The sequence below is a fragment of the Pangasianodon hypophthalmus genome, chromosome 5 (genome assembly GCF_027358585.1).
Source record: "Pangasianodon hypophthalmus isolate fPanHyp1 chromosome 5, fPanHyp1.pri, whole genome shotgun sequence".
Taxonomy (NCBI): Eukaryota; Metazoa; Chordata; class Actinopteri; order Siluriformes; family Pangasiidae; genus Pangasianodon; species Pangasianodon hypophthalmus.
In genome coordinates this window covers 4,294,740-4,317,219 of record NC_069714.1, presented here as the reverse complement: position 1 = coordinate 4,317,219, position 22,480 = coordinate 4,294,740, and the positions used below count along the sequence as shown (strand labels likewise).

Below are 22,480 nucleotides of genomic sequence, written 5' to 3'. Positions count from 1 at the left end.
CTGATTCCTTACAGGTAATCTGCTTAGCCCTTCACCATTGTGTTGTTATATTTAAAAGTATGTACAGTAATATCGTGATTCTAAGTGTGGGTCAACAAATACTGTGTTTGTGTTACAAATTAAACCTGTCTGTATATCAGATTTAATTTAATCTACCGGCTCATTCCTTTTACACACATCTGACATAAATCAATTGAACATAGAGAGCAAATATGGAATATGTTATATTTTATTGCTGTAATCAAAAGACAGACCAGAAAACACTACACACTTTCAAGCCATCACCTAATCATAACCCATCATTCTTAGTATTGAAAATGAAAATAAAACATAATATAGCTTCACAAAAGAGTGCAATCAAAAATAGTATATAAATCTGCAAAGGTTGTTGCTCTATAAAATTCTCTCATTAATGTAGTGCCTACATTTATACATTAGCCCCTGTCCCATTTTCTATCATTCTGACATGTGCCATTCAACAATGTGGTACTGAGACTCAGGGAAAGTCCATGAGAATTAAAACAAAAAAAAAATCACGAATAAGTAAGCACACAGCTAGAAGATTCACAGCATTATAAAGGCCACAGAGTATTTGTTGAGTAAGCTCCTATATCTTCATTTTTATCTTCAAATATCTTTTTTCTTCTTATCTTCAAATCAACAACTATAATTACAATGTGTATAAACCATTCATATTACTGTAGTACATGAATTTATAAGTCAGCCCTTAGCGAATTTTCCCTGAAACTGAAGCAGAGGCAGAAGCCTCTAAAGCAAAACAATACAGTATATGATCAGGCCCAAAACAAGAAGAGAAAAGGACAAAGAAAAGCTGATAGCTCAGAGTATCCTAAAGAGGATTTGCCATCAGCAAGGTCTGGCAATATGTATCAAAATGTACACCAAGATGTCCTTTTTCTGTTTTCTGACTAATTAAACTTTTTTGTGTAGGTCATAGTGTAATTTAGCTTCCAGTATTTTTTGCCCTGAAACTATTAATCACATCCGTGTTTCCATAAAGTTCAGGTATAATCTAAACCATTATCAGTACAATAAAACTAATTTAAGTTCACTGAATCTATTTACTGCCTATATGCTAAGAGTTTTGTTGGTTAGAGTTAGCAAGCTGTAAGTTTAATTTTTGACATCTTTAATTTACTCTGAATGAGGCGTTGGTGCTCAGTGAATGTAATGTAAAACCTTATTTTAATGTAAATACAGAATGCCTTAGTGGAAAATACAGGGTTTAGCTAAAAGAAAGCTAAAAATAAGTTTGGTTGGCTTGTTTGCTACATGTGAAGAGGAACTCAGGATAGGCTTGTTGGCCATTGAAGATGATGTGGATGCCCCTCCCATTGGTCACACTATCGTAACGAACCAGAGGGTCTTTTCCAAATGGAGGAGGGACAATCATTTCTGATGAACCTTGTGTCTCTTTACCAGTGAGCACTTGAGCTTCAATGAAGTAGATATACTCTTCTTCATTGTCCGTCCACAGTGATTTTGCTTTGTCCACTTCAGTAGTGAAGTATATTCCAGCTCCATACTTTTGTTCTGGAAGTAAAGAGAAATGGATTAGTGATAGGTGACTATTAACTATCAAGACAAAGTTACATTAACTGTCCATTTCAAGTCAATAAAATCCATTTTTGGACAGGCTCCATCAACTACCTAATTCTTTATATTTAAAGACTTATGCTCACTCTAAAATTCTCAAGGGACTTCTGATTAAAGTCTGTATTAAGTGTACTTGTTTGGTTAAGCAGTTTCTGTAAGCCTAGATTTGGCTAGAAAGTGTTACAATCACATGTTGTGTGCTGCATGTGCCTAATTAGAGTGCTACTGATCAGCCTTTTATAGACAGATCTACAATTTTTTTCTAGAGCATGGGGTCCCCACCTCTTTTTTTCAGCTACCTAAACTTATAGTTACTTGTTACTAAATCTTAGAGCCAAGAATTGAGAAATATCCCATTTAGTACAGCAGTGGTGGTTTTGTACCGTTAGGTGGTGCGTATTCCCTCTGGAAGCCCACTCTGCAGATCAGATCACAGAACTGTGCTTTCACACACTGGTACAGACGCCGAGGTGGAGGTTGTATACGTTTGCTGTTCAACTTGAAGAGCTGCTGCAGAGCGTAGTTCTCAATTTTTTCCACCTACAGCAAACAAAACCAGGAAAACCACATCAAGTCCAATCACTTTAACAGTAGTTTTTAATTGAAACACTGCCATACAAGGATTTGTTGGATTTTTAATGCACCCTTAATGGCACATTGTGAGTCTGTTATTCAACCTTCATTAGCTCTGAGCAATTTTTAAATGGTATTATGATCACTTTAAATTTTATTGTGATGATTTATCATTTTAACCTAAGTACAAAGACACAAGTGAAAAATCTCACAGCTTACCTTCACAATGTTCAGGCCACATTTTGCAAAGTTTCTCAGTCTTTCTTTTACTGCCCAGTCATTGAGGTCTATGGGTGTCTTCCGATATGACCTGTTTGCTAATGGGCAATGGAGACAAATTATACAAACGCATATAAAGAAACATTTATGTTAATATTGAGTGTTTTTTTGTGTATTGTCAAGTAATACAATGTAGTACAGAGAACATACACATCCTCTCTATCTGTTGTCTTTGCCCAAAATCGTCTGCCACATACATATGCTCCAAATCGCCCTGCATGTATTTCTCTTCACTCTGAGCAAAGTCTTCTTGGGCCTGACATAACATGGCTTCCACCTCCAATGCGGCACACCTGGTCCCTACAGGCTCACCATTGATGATAATTCCTCCTTTGCCTTCGCGAAAGAATTCTGAGATGATGACATTAAATGAAACCTGAAGGGACATCAGCTTTTCATGATCCTCTTGGTTCAGGTGCAGAACGTGATTATTGTATATTTTCTGACAGCCAGAACGCAAATCCAGCATATCAAAAGACCATCGTTTGGCCTCTCTTAGCGCCTCTGGAGAGGGGGCAAAGAGCTCAATGCAAGGTGCTGTTCTAATGCCCAGATTGTCATGACCTGTCAGAAAAAATAAAAGGTGGAGTGAGAACAATTAAGTATTATTTGTAATTATGTTATGAAATACATTTATATGCTCATGATATTTTCTTTTTTTGCCATATATAGTGCTTCAGTCTGAATTTTGTGCAGGTGTTGACCACCTGCACCATGTCAGCCACTACTAGTAAAATAACAAGTCGAACTTGATGCCAACGGTGTCGATGGGGATTCTTGTTACTAATTTGTATGCCAGAAATACCCTTGTAATAAAACATACTTCAACAGCTCTTGAAGAGAAACTATTTCAGACATGTGACCTTGCTGTGACCTTGACCCTGTTTAGATCAATTCCAAAATCTAATCAGTTCACCTGCTGGTTACAACGATAATTCCATGTAATTCCTACAAACATTTAACCACTTGTTCTTGAGATGTTGCGCTAAGGAGAATCTCAGACAGACAGACAGACAACCCTCAGTAGCAGAGGCATAAAAATGGTGAACAATCTTAAAGCAACTATGTGCTTTCAGGAAACCATAATCACTTAGAGACCAATGAGGTTTGAAACACAATCACAGGTGAAAATATACTTTTTATAAAAATGTCCTCACTTTTGGTGCTGCTGGACATTTGAAAGGTTTGCAGTCTTGTGTTAGTGGAAGCTATTTCCTTTTCAAAAGCCTAAAACAAATCAAATACATCAACAGTATACACCAATGCATTGACATTCTGACCTTTCATGATATACAGTACTGTGACCAATGCCACAGCTAATAAGTCGTTCTACATTAGAATAAATGGGAGCGTAAGTGTACCTTCAGTGTGTCAGTATCCTTTGGAAAAATTACGAAAAATATTTTTATTTTCGAGCCTTTATAGTATTTAGAAAATTCCACTACTGCAGTGGTCATAATTTGAGAAACTTCATCTTTTCCAAGGCCAAGGTTGCCCGTCCCGAGAGCAGGAAAAGATATAGATGACCAACCTTTATTTCTTGCCATCGTAAGGCAATTTGTGACCACCGAGTGAAGAATCTAGAAAAGACAAGGTCAACATTCAAGACTTAAAACATCAGCCATGATGAAGGGCTGAATAAACTTTAGATGCTAAATCAGAGTGCTAATGAATTACTTGATGTAAACTTCTAGAATGCTTGACTGGTTATATATCAGAAATCCAACCTTATTGGCCTTATCATCAGTGGTACTTTTTGGCACACAGACAGTGTGGTACACTGCCTTACAGTTCAGTTTACAGCCAGAAGTTGGAATAATGTCACCCTCGTGAACATGTCCATGTTTAAGATGTTTTATTTCATCCTGAATCTTCCGGCCAGCTTTTTTCAGCAGAGCAGCTGAAACCTGTCCTTTTGATAAATCTAAGTTGGGTCCTATCGTGTTCACGATGACATCTGTCTACAAACACAAACATAATGAAATGGTCAAACATCATTAGAGGCTAACAATAATATTAACCTACTAACAATTATATGAAGACAATAAAGGCTATAGAAATGCACTGAAATATTGGAATATAAATAATGGAAATAGTATTTCTTTACATTGTTATAACCCTCATGAGTTTATTCACCTAGAGATTGTGCTTTGTTATATTTTCTACATACACTATATGGGCAAAAGTTTGTGGACACCTGGTCAGCACACACATATATAGTTCTTCCCCAAACTGTTGCCACAAACTTGGAAGCACACAATTGTATAGAATGTCTTTGTATGCTGTAGCCTTACAGTTTCTCTTCACTTCACTGGAACTAAGAGGCTGAAACCTGTTCCAGCATGACAATGCCCCTGTGCACAAAGCGAGCTCCATGAAGACATGGTGTGTGAAGGTTGGAGTGGAAGAACTCGAGTGTCCTGCACAGAGCCCTGACCTCAACCCCACTGAACACCTTTGGGATGAACTGGAACACCAACTACACTCCAGACCATGGGATGTTCAACAAACACATATGGGTGTGATTGGTCAGGTATCCACAAAATTTTGGCCATAGAGTCTAAGTGCGCCATTATAATTTAGTTTATAGATGTTAACATTTTTTTAACTTACTGTCTCATTCTCAATGGCACCCTTTTTGAGGTGGAGAGTCACATTCCCCAGATCTAGACTGGAGACTGGAGACTGGGTTGGTGCATTGCCCTGGTTTTGCATTGGCATTAGGTCAGATGGCCCCAGAATTTCCCTGCAGGCTCTGTGCATCTGTTGAACTGATGGATCATCATTATTCACCAGACGAACTTCAAGGTTCCCGGCTTCTGGATTGCGTTTATCACTGAATGACTTCACTGTAGCTACAATGATTTCAGCACATTTTTGCAGTGGAAAATTGTAAAGCCCTGAGCTAATTGCAGGGATTGCAACAGACTGCATGTTTTCATAGTTAGCTTTTCGCAAGATACTCCAAATAGTTTTCTCTAAAAGGTCTGATGCATCCCTAAGTTCTGTCTTTGTTGCCTTTAGTGATACACAGGGTCCAACGGCGTGTATGATCATTTTACAAGGGAGATTTCCAGCTCGAGTGGCAACAGCTTCACCTGTGTGAACTTTACCCTTTTGTTTTATGATTTCATCACTCCATTGCTGAATCATACGACCTCCAGCTCGACTCAGAGCTAGAGCAAGTCCTGCTCCATGATTTAAATGCTCATTTGCTGCATTTACCACAGCATCAACCTTATGTGTAGTAAGATCATCTTTCCACACTGATACTTTCAGACTCTTAGACAGCTGTTTGCTGTACTTAATGTCAGGCACAATGGTTGCTTTGCTGTGGGAAAAGGATGAAGCTGTATGATCCTCCAAATTGTGGATCTGAGCGGTACAACCAAATTTTCCTTCTAGCCCACGGCAAAATGCAGAGCTACTGCGTTTCAGAATCTCAATCCCCTCTGGCTGCAACAGAATAAATGCCTTGCCATCTTCCATGACTAAAAGGAAAAAAATAAAGAAGCAGAAAGCATGAGAATAGTTAATTGGGATTTCAATTGAAAGTTTAATTGAAAGGAGGTTGTGGCTGGAAATTGGCTTCATCGCACCACTGACAGTGATTAACTGATTCTGAATTATGCCATTATTTATTGTATATTTATGTAGCCCCTTATGTACAGTATATCTTAGTGGGATATACTGTAAAATATGAAAGTATGATATTTATTTATCTACTTTAATTTGATGTACACAAAGTAAAAATCTCTGCAAACTATGTTTTTGTACTCTCTCTCTCTCTCTCTCTCACACACACACACACACACACTGCATCTCCGCTTATCTCCTTGGTGCCACTGTACTTTGCAATAGATGTATACAGTATATAAGAGGGTTCGATTTTGAGAAGGCATGAGTAGATTAATAAATGTTATTGTGGTTTACTTCATTGGAAAACACTTTAAAGATTGCTCCAATTAACCTGAAGCATGCTGTTCCAAATTGCCAAAAATATTTGATAATTTGGGACATCTTGAAAATAATTAAATAATAAACATATGTACATGATTTGAACTAACATTATGTTTATTTTGTTACAGTAGTACATAGTCAAGATATATGATTTCACAAGAATTAAGGCATGTTCCTTCCAGTCCTGCCAACCCAGTGACTTTGTTGCTAAATTTAGTGACTTTTTAGACCCTTTTAGTGGTTTTATTTAACTCTACTGACTTTTTGAGCAGATCTTAGCGACCTTACTGCACTTGATATGGCTCTACAGCTCACACCACAGCTGCTGGTTATACAGGCATGGTCAACTAACCACCAGTGTGTGACAATGACAGTGGACCTTGTCACAACCTTTACAGAAATAGAGGATATGGATTTAGATTTAACTCAATGCAAGAGAGAGGTGACAAAAACGTAACCAGTTTCTTTGTGTCTATTTCCAAACTTCAGAAGTTCAGACGTAGATGTGGATCCCAAATGAGCAAGCCAGGGGTGACAGTGGAGTAGAAAATACTCCCAGAGACGACCCAGGAAGAAATATTAAGGTGACTCAAAAGGAAGCTCATCCTGTTCTCTATTATATTCTATTATGTAAGATATAACACACGACAGACTGTGCTGTTATACGAAAATGATGCATGCTGGGGGTTGGTGAGGACCTGGGTGGTTTGGGGTCTGGGGGTCGATGGTGATGCTCTCCCCTAGCCTCCTACCCCCCAGATTGCATTACTTTTGTTTGCCGCATGGTCTGGAGTGTGCTATTCCACTTATGCTACAGAGATTTTCCAATAATTAGAATGTTTAATTAATTGATGAACAACATGTCACACATTTGTACAGTTTATAGTTATATTTAGTGTTGTGGAATGTCCAAGAGACAAGTTGTTTCCTGTTCTCACCTATATTATAGCTGTGCTAAATGTTATTCACCAGCCTCTCTCTCGCTCTCTCTCTCTCTCAAAAAAAAAATGCAGCTTGTCATTTTACAGAGAAACCAGAAAGTACAAACTCTTATAGTTCATGTTACAGCCCGAACTACTTGTGCTGTTATACGAAAATAATGCACAACTTCTGACCAATCAGATTCGCGCATTCACCTTCTGTGGTATAAAATATATTATTTTCCAGTTCTGCTATTCTATTCTTGGTGTCTTCAGAAAATGTTCCTCCTTCATATAACATGTTTTGATATTCAAATGATCATAACAATGCAATGAATATGCAAATGAGTCTGTGAGGGCATCTGGTGACGTCTATGGACCTTCAGAGCAAGCATACTTTCCCCTGAAAAGATCAGGAAGAAATGATGGCCTGCTTGTGTTCAAATCCTGCTGATGCCATGCATGACCTTTGTCTTTGTTTTTAAAAAAAAAAAAAAAGGCTTTCATGTCTCCTTCTATTTCTGCCAGGGAATTTTAGGAGAAATATGTGTGGCAAAGTTGAAAACAAAATGAAACACAAGTGAGAATCACTATTAGCCTAAATCCTAAGGTAGCCTGTCAATGGTAAACAGGGAAGCAGAGAATTTTTCCTCAAGGTGAAACACAGACTACGAGAAAAGTCTAACTTCACCTTCCCACGAACCGGTTTCCAAAACACTCCGTACTTGTACTGTTTTCTGTTAAATTACTGATTAAAAGTTCGTATTTCTTACCTGGTTTTGTGTCAGAAGCAAAACAGGCGTGCAAAACGACCAGCGACAGAGTACACTGCTGTGAAAAAAAATCGAAAGTAAAAGCATTTCCTTGATAAACCTGATGATACATTTACGGGAAACGAAAACAAGTTCCGCGTAAACCCCGCCTCCTCTGTAAATAACAATAACCTTCCTCGTCTTTTTATCTGTTTTTCTTTAAAAAATGGTAACTTTTTCTAACTTTATATATGACTCTGTATACATAGTATCTGGCTGTGCTTTAAGCCATGGACATGTGCTGAAGTTCTGTGTGTTTTGAGCACATCTGCTCAAATCCTCTTTAACCTAAATCTCCATTTGGTGTGAAACAAAAGCGAAAGTGTAGCACTTAGCTCTCTTCACCTCAGAGTCAGGCGTCAGTACACACTCAGCGATGGACGAAGAGTTTCCCTTCACCCTGTTCGTGGAGGGAAAATGGGACCCCACGACGCCCAAGCTGAAGAACAAGCTTACTATTTACTTCCAGAGCAAAAAGTCTAATGGAGGAGACTGTGTGGTACAATATGAGGCTTCTGACGGCCAGAGAGCAACCGTACGCTTCAAAACGGAAGAAGGTAGCTATCATTATTTACTGTCGATAACTCTGTAAGAATAATAATAATAATAATAATAATAATAATAATAATAATAATAATAATAAGTTCACATACAGCCTTATGGGCTGTTAATTGAAACTACAGCTGTACAGACTGTTCAACACCCTCAGTTCAACACTTTTCTGTTGGCCTGCTGCCATCAAGGGCATGTTTTCTACTTTGAGTATGCAGCTGTAACCAGGAAACGCCAATCTATTGTACTTTTTTTAAAAAAAAAAAAATCAAGGTGCTTAATTAAACCCTAAGGACCAGACCACTGATAAAAGCTAATCAGGTGCACACAACATGTCTCATTCATCCCCCAGGTGAAAGATACACACTAAAAGTGCCACCTCAGCAACAAGAAACAGTACAGCTTAGTACCTTAAAAGTGCAAGAGTTCACATTTTTCATTTCTTGTCATTTAGTACAAATAATGTGGAAAGTTATGTAGAAATGTTAATATATACAGTGCTGCGCAAAAGTCTTAGACACCCTATTTTTTTTTTTTAGTACAAACTTTGTTAGAGATTTTTATTTTATGATCTACTACATTTCTACATTTATGATTTCTATATTGATTCAGTACAAAAACATTTTAGATTCCAAACAATAGTTTTCCAGGAAATTAAATGTTACAGAAAAATGTTTGTATATCAGTAAAGAAAGCAGCAGATTACATAAGAGACACTTTTATGTAACCTTTAGTTTTATGTAACCTTTAGTCCTAGTCTGCTCATATGATTGGACGAGGGGCGATCCAAGAGTGCTTTTATACTGTATATATATATATATATATATATATATATATATATATATATATATATATATATATATATTTTTTTTTTTTCACTGTGTGTATCACTCCGTGAAACAGAGCAACAGTCCACTGAAACTGTTAACAGTAAAGCTAGTAAGATCATCAGCAGACCTGGCAAACGATACATATTTTCATGAATATAACATCTGACTTGAAATAGCAAAGCTCGTAAGATGAAGATGAAATATAAAAATGGAAGCCAATTACACTGGAAGCACCTTTAATGGGAATGTACAAATCATTGTGAGCTAGCTAACGGGCTTCGGGATCCATTTCCATTCACTGAGCAAAAATAAACAGAACGTTTGGCCATATTGTGTCATTTATAAAACTGTTACCTGCGGCACTGGTGCCTACACTCGAATCACAGCCGTGCTGATATTCAGCATAACAGCACTCTTGCTCGTGTGATATTGCTTAAGTACTTTCGTGCAGTTGAAAAGTGCGCTTGAAGTGATGTCATGACAGTCCTTGCTACTGGTAACTCTAGTAAGCATGCTAACTCAAGTTGAACGACCATAAATACTGGGGGAGCTTTGTGTAAATGAGGGGAAATGGGACTGGCTCAATGATTAAAAGAATCATTCAACTCTTATTCAACTCCATTGATTTAATCATTAGAGACCTATTTATATCTTACCTAATGCACCTTTAATTTTTTATTTTGTTTTAGTGAGACAGAATGTTCTTGAGAAGCAAACGCATGAAATTAAGCTGGTGAAAGACATCCTGAGCCTCAGTGTTTATCTTCCTCCGACTGAGGCCAAACCTACTCAGGTGAATATTTTATTGGATTATTTTTTCCCCCAAAGGTTAATGGAAATTTATAAGAGATTAACTGATATAAAAAAATCACTTATGGAAGTATGACTGCTCAAAACATTTGTTTTTCAGGAAACACGGCCCTCGGTTAACACAGGTCAAAGAGGTGAGCCATTTTGTCATGATTTAAACCCTTTTTTTTTTTTGCTTCCCTCTAGAGGTGAAACTGATATGTGAACCTATTACACATTTTTATTGTGATTTTTTTTTCCAAAAATTTGCTTTATCTATTTACATGTGTGTATAGCACATATGTTACACACTCTTAAGAGGAGCAAAGAAACCCTGTTCACTGTTGAATGCAGTTTTGGTTGTGTACATTTAACCCCTTAAAGTTTGGGTTTATTATTAAGTTATTCATAGTTATTCATACATTACTTAGATACTGCTATGAATTATTCAGTGCATTCAGTGACACTGATAGTATGCAGTTACAAGACAGAGGAACGTAAGTCTGGACCAAATGATGATTCATTGAAGTTCAAGGGGTTAATAATACCTCTTGATATACTGTATATTGCCCTCTATTCTGTGTTTATTAACAGTTGTAAACCAGTTGTAAACTAGCTAGTAAAGACTATTCTTTTAATCTACTGAAATAATTTATCTTTAGTTACATTCAGTGTAGTGGCTCCATAATAGCAAACCATTAACCACTGAGGAGCTGAGCGAGAAAATAACTTCCGTGACTTGTAAGTCTGTAATCATCCAATATACTTGCACCTTGACTTTTATTTTATAATCACCCGACATGTCACATTTTGACATAAGTTCAAACGATTGCTTAGGTCATTATAGAAAAACATTTGGACATCTTATAGAATTGTATGGTCAACAAAAATACACACTCCCTCACTCACCCCCTTATTCCTTGAGAAAACATACAACAACAGGTGTTTTAACCCCATCTAATCAATAACATTCACATTTAAACAGACATGACAATTTATTTGGCTCCTACAGTCAACTACACTTTCATTTGTTTCAGTTCTAAACATGCCACTTAACGTAGTTCTCGGTCTCAGTCCTCAATCTTTCGCTCGTCAAACACAGCAGATGTTTGTGTTTCCCCCGCTCTTTTACACCAGATTTATGTCATGAATGGTTTTCTAAAGAAGAAAGAACACAAATGTTCAGTACATCCCAAGATTGAGAATGACCAGCCTTTATTGGCATGTGTATTGTATCTGTTTAGAAAAAATTAAATAAGTGCATTTTCTTTTTAGAAGAATCGTCTACCGAAGATGAAAAGCCAACATCCCCTGAATCTAAAGAAGAAGAGGACTGTGAAGACAGTGAGGAGTCATCTCACACATCAGCTGTAATCAAAAACATCCAGAACTTGAAAGTGGAGTTCCTCGATATGCTGGTAGAGAATGTCCTCAAGGGGACCGCTGAGCCAAAAGACATAGAAGTCATCCCTGAGTGTGATTGTGCTGTGGTTACTTTTACTAACAGCAAAGGTGAACCATTACCCCCTGCATAAAACACATACTTTTATTGGTGTATAATGGCAAATTATACTCAATGTAAAAAAAAAACAAAAAAAAAAACAACAATAGCGAGTTTGTGGTAAAACAATTGAGAAAAACACCCACAATAAAATTATTCACATATAAATAATTTTAAATATGTAAACCTCATCCACATTATAACATTAATATGCATACAGTAATTACCATTATTACCTATTCAAATTTATTTTTTAAAAAGTGATTAAGGTAAATTAATCCTTGTTTACCTAGTGTAGTTTGTTGCCACGTAAATGAATAAATTACCCCATTAATAGTAAAGCTATACAGTAACTCAATTTGTACTAACTTGCAATAATATATGCCCCCTAAGCCAATATCATTTCATCTACAGTGAATGTTATAACTTTCTGTGCTTTAGATGCAGGACACTTCATTAAGTCTTGCCCAGAGAACTCAGTTTTCAAGAAGAAGAATCTGGAGATCAGTCCTCTAGAGATGACTACAAAGGTGAAAGTAGAAGATTTACCTTCAAACGTGAACTCCGACTATATCATGCTTTATTTTGAAAAGTATGGTGAACTAGAGGGCGACGTGGAAATGCTAGAAGATGATAAATCAGCTATAATCACATTTCAAGTTCATGCGGGTAAATATTAACTATTAAATATTACTTAAAATAATTTTTCGTTATAAGCAGTGTCAAGCTATAGCAGAATCTTAGCTTAGCATGCAGAGTAATCTGGTGTAAGATCTTTCAAATGGTGTCTGTGTTAACCTTAATAACTGCTGTGTGTTACAAAAATCTTTACATTTGTTTTTCCAGATGTAAACAAAGTTCTGGGAAAACAACATCAGATTAGAAAGCACCCTCTCAGAGTATTTCCATACTACGAATCACTGGGAGTTGCTCTCTATGGTAAAGAGAGACCCATTTTGAAACTCCCAGAATCTTTCATAGAAAACATTGATAAATCTGTCTGGAAATATCTTCAAGAACACCAAAAAACATTGGACCTAATCATGCAAGATATGCGGAAGCATTTCTGCCACCTGGAGTTTCAAGACCCAGCTGTAAGAATCAGTCCTCTACCTTCCATTCTTCAGCAAGGTTTACAGACAAAGAAACTTATCCAGACATGGAGGGAGAAGGCCTCTGCTGAGTTCACTACAGCAATGTCAAAATATAAGTCACTAGAAATCAAGATTGAGGGAGATGCATGGGCTGAACTGGAAGGAGAAGTCCACAAGATGTTGTCATCTGAACCTGTAACCCTGATCCTTCACAAAGGTCAAGGAATGATGATCATTGCAGGCCTTGCAGAAGATGTACACAGAACTGCGAATGTGGCACAGAGTACTGTTAACAGGATTACACAAAGAATCCAAAGAGAGAAGAGCAGCATTGAAGATGGGCTCTCCATGACTCCATCTATTTTTGAGCTCATCATGAAAGATGGTTTGGAGTACAAAATCTGCAATGAATGTCCAGAACTGAAGCTGAGTTACAATGCTTCCAGTCAAACGTTAACTCTTTTTGGGATAAAACAAGACATTTTAGAGTCAAAGAATAAGATTTTGCAAGAGTTTGTGGGCCTAATTCGGAGAATGATAGAACTCCACCCATCTATTCGGCAGTTTCTGATTATGGGGGACAGCGAAGAACTGACCAAAGAACTATTCTTATCCAAGGGAATCAGAGCATCATTGGAGATTAAGGAACACCAGGCATTTCTTGTTGCTAAAACAGAGAAGACCTTGAAAAACAGTGAAGATCAGTTGAAAGCACAACTAGATCATGCATGCATTGATATAGATGATCCCAGTGTGCTCAGGAGGGCAGAATGGCAAAATCTTGTTGACAGATTAAGGAGCACAGTAAATTCATCAGTTATGACAGTGCTAATAAACACATCAGACAGCCAAGTTGTGATTTCTGGATTTGTTGAATCAGTGCAGTTAGTTCAGGAACAGCTGTCTGATTATGTGCTTAACAATTCCCATGTTACCACAACCCTGCAGGCCAATAAGATTATTGTGAATTTTATAAAGGAGCACAAAAAGGAAGACTGGTGTGAAATTATGAAAGACAACGTAAACGTTAGCTTTGAGGATGATACAATCTCACTGAGTGGCCCAAGGCTTCATGTATCAATGTGGAAACTTCTCTTTGAGAACCTACTTTCATCTGTTTACTGCTGCAACTTTAGTGTAGATAAGCCTGGTGCCAAGAAGTTTTTTAAGAGTAAGGAATTGATGATTGTTGAAACAGCCAAGATCAAAATGGGGTGTGTAGTCGAGTTGGTAGATGAACATGATCGCAACAAGATTTCTTCTAACATCACAGGAAAAAAGAGAGTTCGTACACCTGATGGAGTGGAGATTGTAGTTAACAAAAGTGACATGTGCTTCTATCCTGTAGATGCTATAGTGAATGCAGCCAATGAAACGCTCGACCTCAGTGGAGGTCTATCAAAAGCACTTTCTGATGCTGCAGGACCTCAACTGCAGGAAGCCTGTAACCAGATTATTAAAAAGCGGACACAGTTGAAGACAGGTGAGGCTGTCCTTACTGATGCTGGACAATTGCCCTGCAAGTATGTAATTCATGTAGTAGGGCCAGACTATGATAGTTCTAATCCTCAGAAAGCAGTTACTCTTTTGAACAATGCCCTAAGAAGGAGTCTGAATCTTGCTGACAGAGAGTATTGCCAGACGTTGGCAATACCAGCCATTAGTTCTGGCAACCGTGGATTCCCACTAGACCTTTGTGCAGACACCATTGTTTCAGCAGTGAAAGAATTCATTGAGTTCATGAATGGAGACACATGTTTAAAGGAGATCCATCTGATTGACAAAAATGATAAAACCATTGCAGCTTTAGAAGCTGCAGTGCAGAATGTATATGGGGGCAGTTCCACAAGTCAGGACCCAACATTCAGGGCAATTCCCAAATCCAGCAGCCAACAGCAAAACCTGAAACCATCAAACTCCTCGAACCAAGGATCTTCCCAGAGTGTTAAGACGAATGAAGGGTTGACTGTTACTCTTGCAAAGTGCAACATTCAGGATACCTCAGTGAGTTAAATTCTCCTACCTAACATGCTCTTTCTTAACTTTTATAATTCTTCAAGACCAAAGTTGTAGTAATATTTTTGCCTGTTGTTTTGACCTTAGGTGGATGTGGTTGTGAACTCTATATCATCTGACCTGGCCCTTAACCATGGAGTTATTGCACAAGCCATTCTTGCTGCAGCAGGGCCCCAGATTCAGACACTTCTTAACCAGCAGGCTACAGGCCCTGCAAACAGTGGAGCAGTCTTTGTCACTAGTGGTTGCAATCTCAAAAACAAACTGGTGTTTCATGCTGTAGCTCCACATTGGGACCAGGGACAAGGTTCAGCACAGACGGTACGGTTTTATTGTTTCTACCATACCTGCCTTTTTTTCTATAGTAGATTTTTTTTTTGTTGTACCATAATTCTAATGGATTCTGGTGTCTGCAGTTGGAAGGCATCATGGATAAATGTTTAAGTCAGGCAGAACAGCAGAAGCAGGGGTCTATTGTGTTCCCTGCTATTGGAACAGGGAAGTTGGGTTTTCCAAAGGCGTTGGTGGCTACCATTATGCTGGACTCAGTTCTTAAGTTTAGCAAAAACAGGACTTCACATCATGTGCAAGAAGTGATGTTTGCTCTCCATCCTAGTGACCATCAAACCATCCAGGTAAGTAAAGATAATAATAATAATAATAATAATAATAAAAATAATAATTTTCTTATAGCACTAAGTACTCAGTGTAATATAATACTTTTCACAAAAACATAAATATGCATGAAAGAAAATAGAATAAGAAACCCATATTATTAAGGAGGTAGGCAGGAAAGGATGAGTGGTGGAGGTTCTGGGTGGGCCAATAGCAGAGTAGCTTGTAATCCTTAAAAATAATAAATATGTTTAGAAGATTTGTAGTGTGTAAGATTGTCTGAAGGGAAAGAAGTTCCAGAGAAGAATGGAGGTTAGATGGAGGGCTAAAGAGCAGGATGGGAAAGGGAGATCTGAGTACAGGTGAGGTGGTAGAGGAGGACTTTGTAAGTGATGAGGAGGAACTTTAATTAGATTGTTGCTTGTAAGTAGACTGTGAAGATGTTTTCTTTAAAGAGATGAATTAAAAAGGTGTAAAATGTTTTTTTTTTTAATTCCCAGGCTTTTACAGATGAATATAACAAAAGGTTTAACATCCAGTCATCCTCAGCAAGTGGATCCACAAAAGGTTCATTGTCAAACCAAATATTTAAAAAAACACAAATATGTGAAAAGTAAAATTCAAATAGCTTTCAGGTCTGTTTATTTCATGTTTATGATGAATTTCTAGGCCCGTTTTCAAAGGTCACCTCACCAAAGACAGGGATTTATGAGACTACGATGGGAGGAGTTATGATTCAGGTTCTCAGCGGTGACATCACTAAGGAGACAACTGATGTCATCGTAAACTCAACCAATGAGAATTTCACACTGAAATCAGGTAACTCTGGTAATGCTTGGAAACCTGTTGTAGCAAAATGCAGATTGGTAACCAGAGAGAATGAAATTACAGTTACAGCTGTTACACCGCAGTGTATTTGTATTATTAAAATCAATCTGCCAGATGTTCAGTTAATAACTGACCTTTACAATCACAGTGAGTCTACTGCATGCTGCAGCTGATTTGTACAGTAAAAACATGCAGTTATATAGACCGCATTCTTTGTTTATAACATGCTATCCTGTACATGATGCAATTTTGAAGTGCAATGTATCATTTCCCTATAATTTAAATTTTGTGATGTGGCAGTTATTATTCAACCAGCTGCTACAATATAATTAATACATAATGTATCTCTCATTTTTAAGGTGTCTCAAAGGCTGTTTTAGATGGAGCAGGTCCAAACGTTGAGGCTGAGTGCCAGCAACTAGGTGAGAACTGTTCACATTAATGAAATCAGCTTCTAAAATAACAGAAAAAATTTATCTAAATGTTTTCTGTGTGTGACTTGATGCATAATTTACATATCACATTATATATTAACAGGAGCACAGCAAAACAAGGGACTGATAATGACTCAACAAGGCAACCTGCAATGCAAAAAGATCATCCATATTTCAGCAAAAAATAATCTTACAGTAATCCAACAACGAGTTAAGCAAGCTTTAGAAATGTGTGTGAAGCACAAGTTCAGCTCCATTGCCTTCCCTGCCTTTGGAACAGGTGAGCTCCAACACTTTTATAAATACTTTACATATGACAGATATATATATAAACTATAAAAGTATAAAATATATAAAGACTTATAGGATGCTTTTACCATGTGAAGCTTATGCCAGTGCATTGTAATAACCAGTTTCCATGTGTTATCTGTAACGTTTTGTTAACACGTTGTATAAGGGTATCTACATTGGGCTTTAATAACACATTCATAAGCAATATTGGAGCATTTATTTATGCATGGGTGTGACTTGGGTTAAACATTGTGTTCAGAGATCTGGGGCTGTGAACAAACTGAGATGTTTTAGTAGACTGCAGTATCACTATAACAACAAGCCATTCGGTTAAATACCGTGGTCACTTTATTATCCAAACTACTTAGAAAAACAACATTACTGACAGATTTTACAGAATTGCAAGATTACAATAGGAGATGTTATCACTTTGATTATCAGTGACATCCATATCAGTTTCTGTCTCATTACCTGAGGTAAAAGGTGTTTAAACAAGAGCCTTATCATTATTTCTTCAGTCATCTGATCTCTGTGCTAACACTGGTGGGGAAATAATTGATTCCAAATTCATTCCAAAACTATTATGAGCATTATTGCAATACAACTTTATTTTGAATCATATTTGGTAATCCAGTTTGCATTCATACCCAAGATCCTTCAATGGTTGACCCCCTTCATGGTCCATCATTGAAGGACCATGAACAAAGAGTGGCCCAAAGAATATGTGTAAGAAAATAAATCCATCTTTCTTGCAGGTCAGGGTGGAGTTAATCCAGGCCATGTTGCAGACTCCATGATGGATGGTATAGTTGACTTTTTAAATCAGACTCCACAGTCTTCACTCAGAATGGTGCGCATAGTGATCTTCCAGGCCCCCATGTTGGTAGATTTTCATCAGAGTATGCTGAGAAGAGAAGCCACTGAAAAGCAGAAGAATGAGAGTACCTGGTCAAGACTTACATGTACGTCTTCCTGATTTTTTTTTACCCCGTGTTCAAATGAACGCAAGTAATGCATTACACAATAGTGCTTTCAGTTGTTATGTGGTGAATTTTAAAGATGCACCATGCAGCGATCAAAGATGTTTTTAACTAAAATGAGAAATCTGTTTTTCCCAAATGCCAACACATCTCATATCTTTCATTTCAACAGCATTTACCAAATCGATTTTTATGAGCAACAAGACCAAAGTTGTCAAGCCACCACAAGAGATGGACTTTGTAATCAAGGAAAAGATGGTGACTGCGGTTTGCTTCTCCATCTGTGGGCCTTCACAAACCGCCGTGGATGAAACCAAGCAGTTTCTTGAAAAGCTCATCTCAGATGAACTGGCATTTCAGCCCATCAGTGATGCAATGATCCTCACATTGTCTGATAAAGACAGACAACGAATCCAGGAGCTGCAACGAACCATGGACGTTAGTGTGAAAATTGAGCACAAGGCTCAGGCGGCTACAGCAGCAGATTCAGACGAGGTCATACTTATAGTAGAGGGTCTCAGCAGGGATGTCCTGTTGGTTGTAGGTGAGATCAACACCATGTTGAAAACAACCAGAGAAGAAATGAACATGAAGGAAAACATGAAACTAACAGCTGAGCTGGTAGACTGGCAATACCAACAGGGTGGCCAGTACCACAGCTTCGACCTAGATACAAACTTCCAACTAGAAAAAGCATTTACTCTGAATTCTCAAGAAGTGGACATCAAATTTAAAAAAAAAGTGTACAAAGTCAGAATGCCAGAGGGTCCTGCTGTGAGTACTACTGGTGGCAACCAGATGGAAATCAGGCGTGTTGACAAAATGAGAGGTACTTTTTTATTACTTCTACAAGGATTTAAGTCGTCTAGGTAATTTTAAACAATTAGTACAGGGGTATGGGACCAAAATTTATAAAGGTCCAGATGCATAAAACTCTCTGCTCACAAAGGTGTGGATACACCACAAGAGATACTTTTTAATGCTTAACAATTACTGATTAGTTTGTGGCTAGAACTAAGACAGTTCGAAGTGGTTATGTTTTGTTTCGTAATGGTGCTTCACATTACCACTTTTGATTATGTACGCTGAACAGATTTTCAGAACCTGTTCTGAATTTGACACAAGGAGAAAAAAAGCATTCATCTTTAAACACAGCATTTACATCATTGACTTTTCTTTAATCAAGTCAATTTTCTTTAATTCTTGTTGAACAAGTCTGTTCGCTCATCAGACCAAAGCCGGTAAATAAAATGAAAAAAATCTTTGAAGGTCCGTGGAAATTCTCCCCTTTCTGAACTAATGTCTTTAGCCCTGTAGTTCAGTCAACTAAAATACTTTTCTGGCTCCTCATCCAGATCTAGTAAAACAAGATTAATGTACTTATGGTATAATCTTGGGAAATAATTTGTTTCTGCCAATCAGAGCTATTACTAAATGTCCTTATAACCTTTAAGCATTTCTGATTCAATTAAAATAATCAATTTTTCAATTGCAGCCACTGAGAACCTCCCAGAGGAATGGAGCATCATGGGACCAAATGAGCTGCACAAGGTTTGTCCACTGCAAACTGGCAGCAAAGAGTACAATGATGTCCTAGGCCACTTTAGAAAAACATGCAATCATAATGTTCTTAAGGTATGTAGCTTCTGAGACATGTGAGGCATAAATTTGATAAATTTCCATGGCTTAACTTTTGATATGGTTTATGTACGGTCTTCTTTTTTGCTCCTTGTAGATCGAACGGATACAGAATCCTCGCATGTGGAAGAATTACCAAACTAATAAGCAATATATGGAACAAATGAATGGCCATCAGAACAACGAGAAGATGCTGTTTCACGGAACCAGAGAAGAGTCCATAAACCACATAAATCAAAATGGCTTCAACCGGAGCTACGCAGGGAAAAATGGTATAATAATCTGAATGATCAGTGGTTTAGTTTTTGCTTTACTCTTTAAATTAGTGCCTAATTTTACTAATGTCTTTATGTTGTTTCGTTGCAGCTGCAGCCTATGGAAAAGGCACCTACTTTGCGCTTAATGCAAGCTACTCTTCCCAAAATACATATTCAGTACCAAATGCACAAGGACAGAAGCGCATGTATTACTGCAGAGTTCTCACTGGAGACTATACACTTGGAAACGCAACAATGATTGATCCGCCTGCTAAAACCGCTAATGGCACAGATCTCTATGACACTGTGGTGGATAACACAGCTACTCCAACCATCTTTGTGGTGTTCCGTGATTGCCATGCATATCCGGAATATTTAATTACTTTTACCTGAACTGCAAAACAATGAGAGCCTTCATGATTCATGAACACAAACCCCATATAGTGCCTTGTACACCTATTCAGCCCCATGAACTTTTTCCACAGTTTGTACTGTTGCAACCTGGAACCGAAATGGACTTTATTGGGATTATATGTCATGAATCAAAACAAAATAATCCATAATATTGAAGGGGGGAAAACTAGTTATAATTTGAAAAATTATTTACAAAAATTATGAAAGTTGTGATTGCAAAATTAGTCAAAATTAGTTCTGGTGCAAGAAAATAAAGTAGGAGAACTGTGACTCTGCCTAGTCACATGTCCACCAAAACCAGGAACCAGGTATATAGGGGATTAGTCAGAGAAGCAACCAAGATGCCAAGGGTAATGCTGAGCACAGTGCTACCACCACCATGCTTCACTATGGGGAATGATGTTCTCAGGGTGAACAGCAGTCTTTCATGGTGATTTATGCCAAGGCCAAAAAGTTAAATTTGGTCTCAGACCAGAGAACTTTTTTCCACGTTTGCTGAGTCTCCAACTTTACTTTTGCCAAACAAGAAACAGGATTTTGTATTTCTTGCAATTTTTTATATAAAGCTGACCTTAGTGGAGTGTAGGGGTTATGGTTGTCCTGTGTCTCCTATCCGAGCTGTGGATCTCTTCAGCTCCTTTAGAGTTTCCCTTGTCCTCTTGGTTGCTTCTCTGACTAATGCCCTCCTTACCTGGTTATTTGGTGGATGGTCTCCTCTTCACAGTTATGCCATATCCAGGATGCAGGATATCCAAAGTTTAGGATATTTTTTTGTATAATCCAACCCCGATACATACTTTTCCAGAACTTTATCCCTGGACTTTGATTGCTCGTTGGTCTTAATGAGACCAACTGTGTGTTTAGGTATGTTCTCTAACATACTTTGAGTCTTCCCACAAACAGGTGTGTTTATATTGAAATCACACTTTAATTGCACGCTTTAATTCAACTCCATTCAACTAATTATGTGACTTCTGATGGCAACTGGTTGCACAGAAAATAATATAGGTGTTTCACAGAAATGGGAGTGAATACTTGAGTGAGTACTATGGGTTGTTTTCTGTGATTTATTAAATATTTAAGTCAATCTCAGTTCCAGACTGTAACACTACAAAATGTGGAGAATACAATACAGTACCTAACAAATGTGTGATATAAACTGCTTGAATTATCATTGAAGTGTCAACTGTGTTTTACATAAAAATCCATGCAATGCTGCTTTTAGGTTTGTTCAAAATAAGATTGTCTTTACAGTTCGTTTATTATTGTCTGCTGTTTTTGATCAGAAGTATAACTGTATCTCTATAACTAGAGGCCTCTTGGCAAATGAAGCTCAGGGTTGTGACCTTGTTTTGAAGTGCACTAGATATATAGTGTACTTGAATATCACAGGTTATTATTTCAGCACATACTAAGCCCTGTATGCCTTAACACCAGGAATTGCTGAAATAGCACCACCGCTGGCTCAAGACTGTAAGAACTATTATGGGTGACAAGTTTATTGCACATTTCTCTTGATGTAGTTTTTTTTTTTTCCAGTGATCATTGTTATGAAAGTTTAGTCACTGATATAAGAGTGATATTTTTAGTTACATCAGTTCCTAACTAGATCTAACTAACTTCCTAACTTTCTAACTATAGCAATATCCTTAGCTTACATCCAAAAACTAAGGAATGTGATACTGTGCTCTGACTTTTACAGTTTATTAATGTTCTGTGCTGCTGCCTTCGTGTTGATTTTTAAATGAAGATGCACTGTGATTTTGTTTACAGAGAACTGAATCTATTATCTGTAAATTAATGACTCCAGTATTCAAACCATTCTTGCTCTTTCAAGATAATTCATGATGTTTATGCACAAAGTAAAAGAGCAATATGAAATATGAAAAATGTTTTCCTTACTTCTACCTTCAATTTAGGAAAAAAAAACCACTTTTATATATGGTTATAATCAAGGCACTCTTTAGTTAGCTTTTTTGTTTTAAAACACTATTCACCGGTAACTCAGCATGCATGTTTTCCTATCCAGAAACTGCTGACACTCAGTTTAACTTTAATAAAAGCCATAGTTTATTTAATA

The 22,480-nt window shown here is 37.4% G+C and overlaps 2 protein-coding genes across 4 annotated transcripts; one reads left to right on the top strand and one right to left on the bottom strand.

Moving 5' to 3' along the window:
• Positions 1-211: 211 nt before the first annotated feature.
• Positions 212-8,639, bottom strand: parp9 (poly(ADP-ribose) polymerase family member 9). Of its 2 annotated transcripts, XM_034304683.2 has the most exons (10): positions 8,507-8,639; positions 8,123-8,180; positions 5,083-5,960; positions 4,197-4,430; positions 3,831-4,049; positions 3,627-3,696; positions 2,620-3,033; positions 2,410-2,507; positions 2,001-2,157; positions 212-1,554 (listed from the first exon to the last, which is right to left on the bottom strand). In XM_034304683.2, exons 3-10 carry the CDS (start codon positions 5,956-5,958, stop codon positions 1,262-1,264), a joined length of 2,361 nt encoding a protein of 786 aa, XP_034160574.2. In that variant the 5' UTR covers positions 5,959-5,960; positions 8,123-8,180; positions 8,507-8,639; the 3' UTR covers positions 212-1,261. The 2 variants fall into 2 exon arrangements, with proteins under 2 accessions (XP_034160574.2, XP_034160573.2); XM_034304682.2 differs by lacking the exon at positions 8,507-8,639 and having other exon boundaries at positions 8,123-8,295.
• On the top strand, positions 8,538-22,478 carry parp14rs1 (poly(ADP-ribose) polymerase family member 14-related sequence 1). Of its 2 annotated transcripts, none has more exons than XM_026934130.3 (17): positions 8,538-8,718; positions 10,233-10,336; positions 10,454-10,487; positions 11,611-11,844; positions 12,275-12,502; positions 12,680-14,931; positions 15,031-15,264; positions 15,360-15,578; positions 16,059-16,125; positions 16,228-16,377; positions 16,746-16,808; positions 16,924-17,100; positions 17,867-18,073; positions 18,264-18,920; positions 19,587-19,726; positions 19,827-20,001; positions 20,096-22,478. In XM_026934130.3, the coding sequence occupies exons 1-17, from the start codon at positions 8,538-8,540 to the stop codon at positions 20,377-20,379; spliced, it is 5,406 nt and encodes a 1,801-aa protein (XP_026789931.3). In that variant the 3' UTR covers positions 20,380-22,478. The 2 variants fall into 2 exon arrangements, with proteins under 2 accessions (XP_026789931.3, XP_026789921.3); XM_026934120.3 differs by having other exon boundaries at positions 11,608-11,844.
• Positions 22,479-22,480: the final 2 nt, after the last annotated feature.

Excerpts from the sequence above, each read along its gene's own strand:
- parp9 (XM_034304682.2), bottom strand. The coding sequence starts at position 8,234 with ATGTATCATCAGGTTTATCAAGGAAATGCTTTTACTTTCGATTTTTTT. Across the intron at positions 3,034-3,626 it reads AATGTCCAGCAGCACCAAAA|GTCATGACAATCTGGGCATT; the intron begins GTGAGGACATTT and ends TTTTTCTGACAG. Across the intron at positions 2,508-2,619 it reads ACAACAGATAGAGAGGATGT|CAAACAGGTCATATCGGAAG; the intron begins GTATGTTCTCTG and ends ATTGCCCATTAG.
- parp14rs1 (XM_026934120.3), top strand. The coding sequence starts at position 8,538 with ATGGACGAAGAGTTTCCCTTCACCCTGTTCGTGGAGGGAAAATGGGAC. Across the intron at positions 12,503-12,679 it reads CACATTTCAAGTTCATGCGG|ATGTAAACAAAGTTCTGGGA; the intron begins GTAAATATTAAC and ends TTGTTTTTCCAG. Across the intron at positions 18,921-19,586 it reads GCGTGTTGACAAAATGAGAG|CCACTGAGAACCTCCCAGAG; the intron begins GTACTTTTTTAT and ends TTTCAATTGCAG.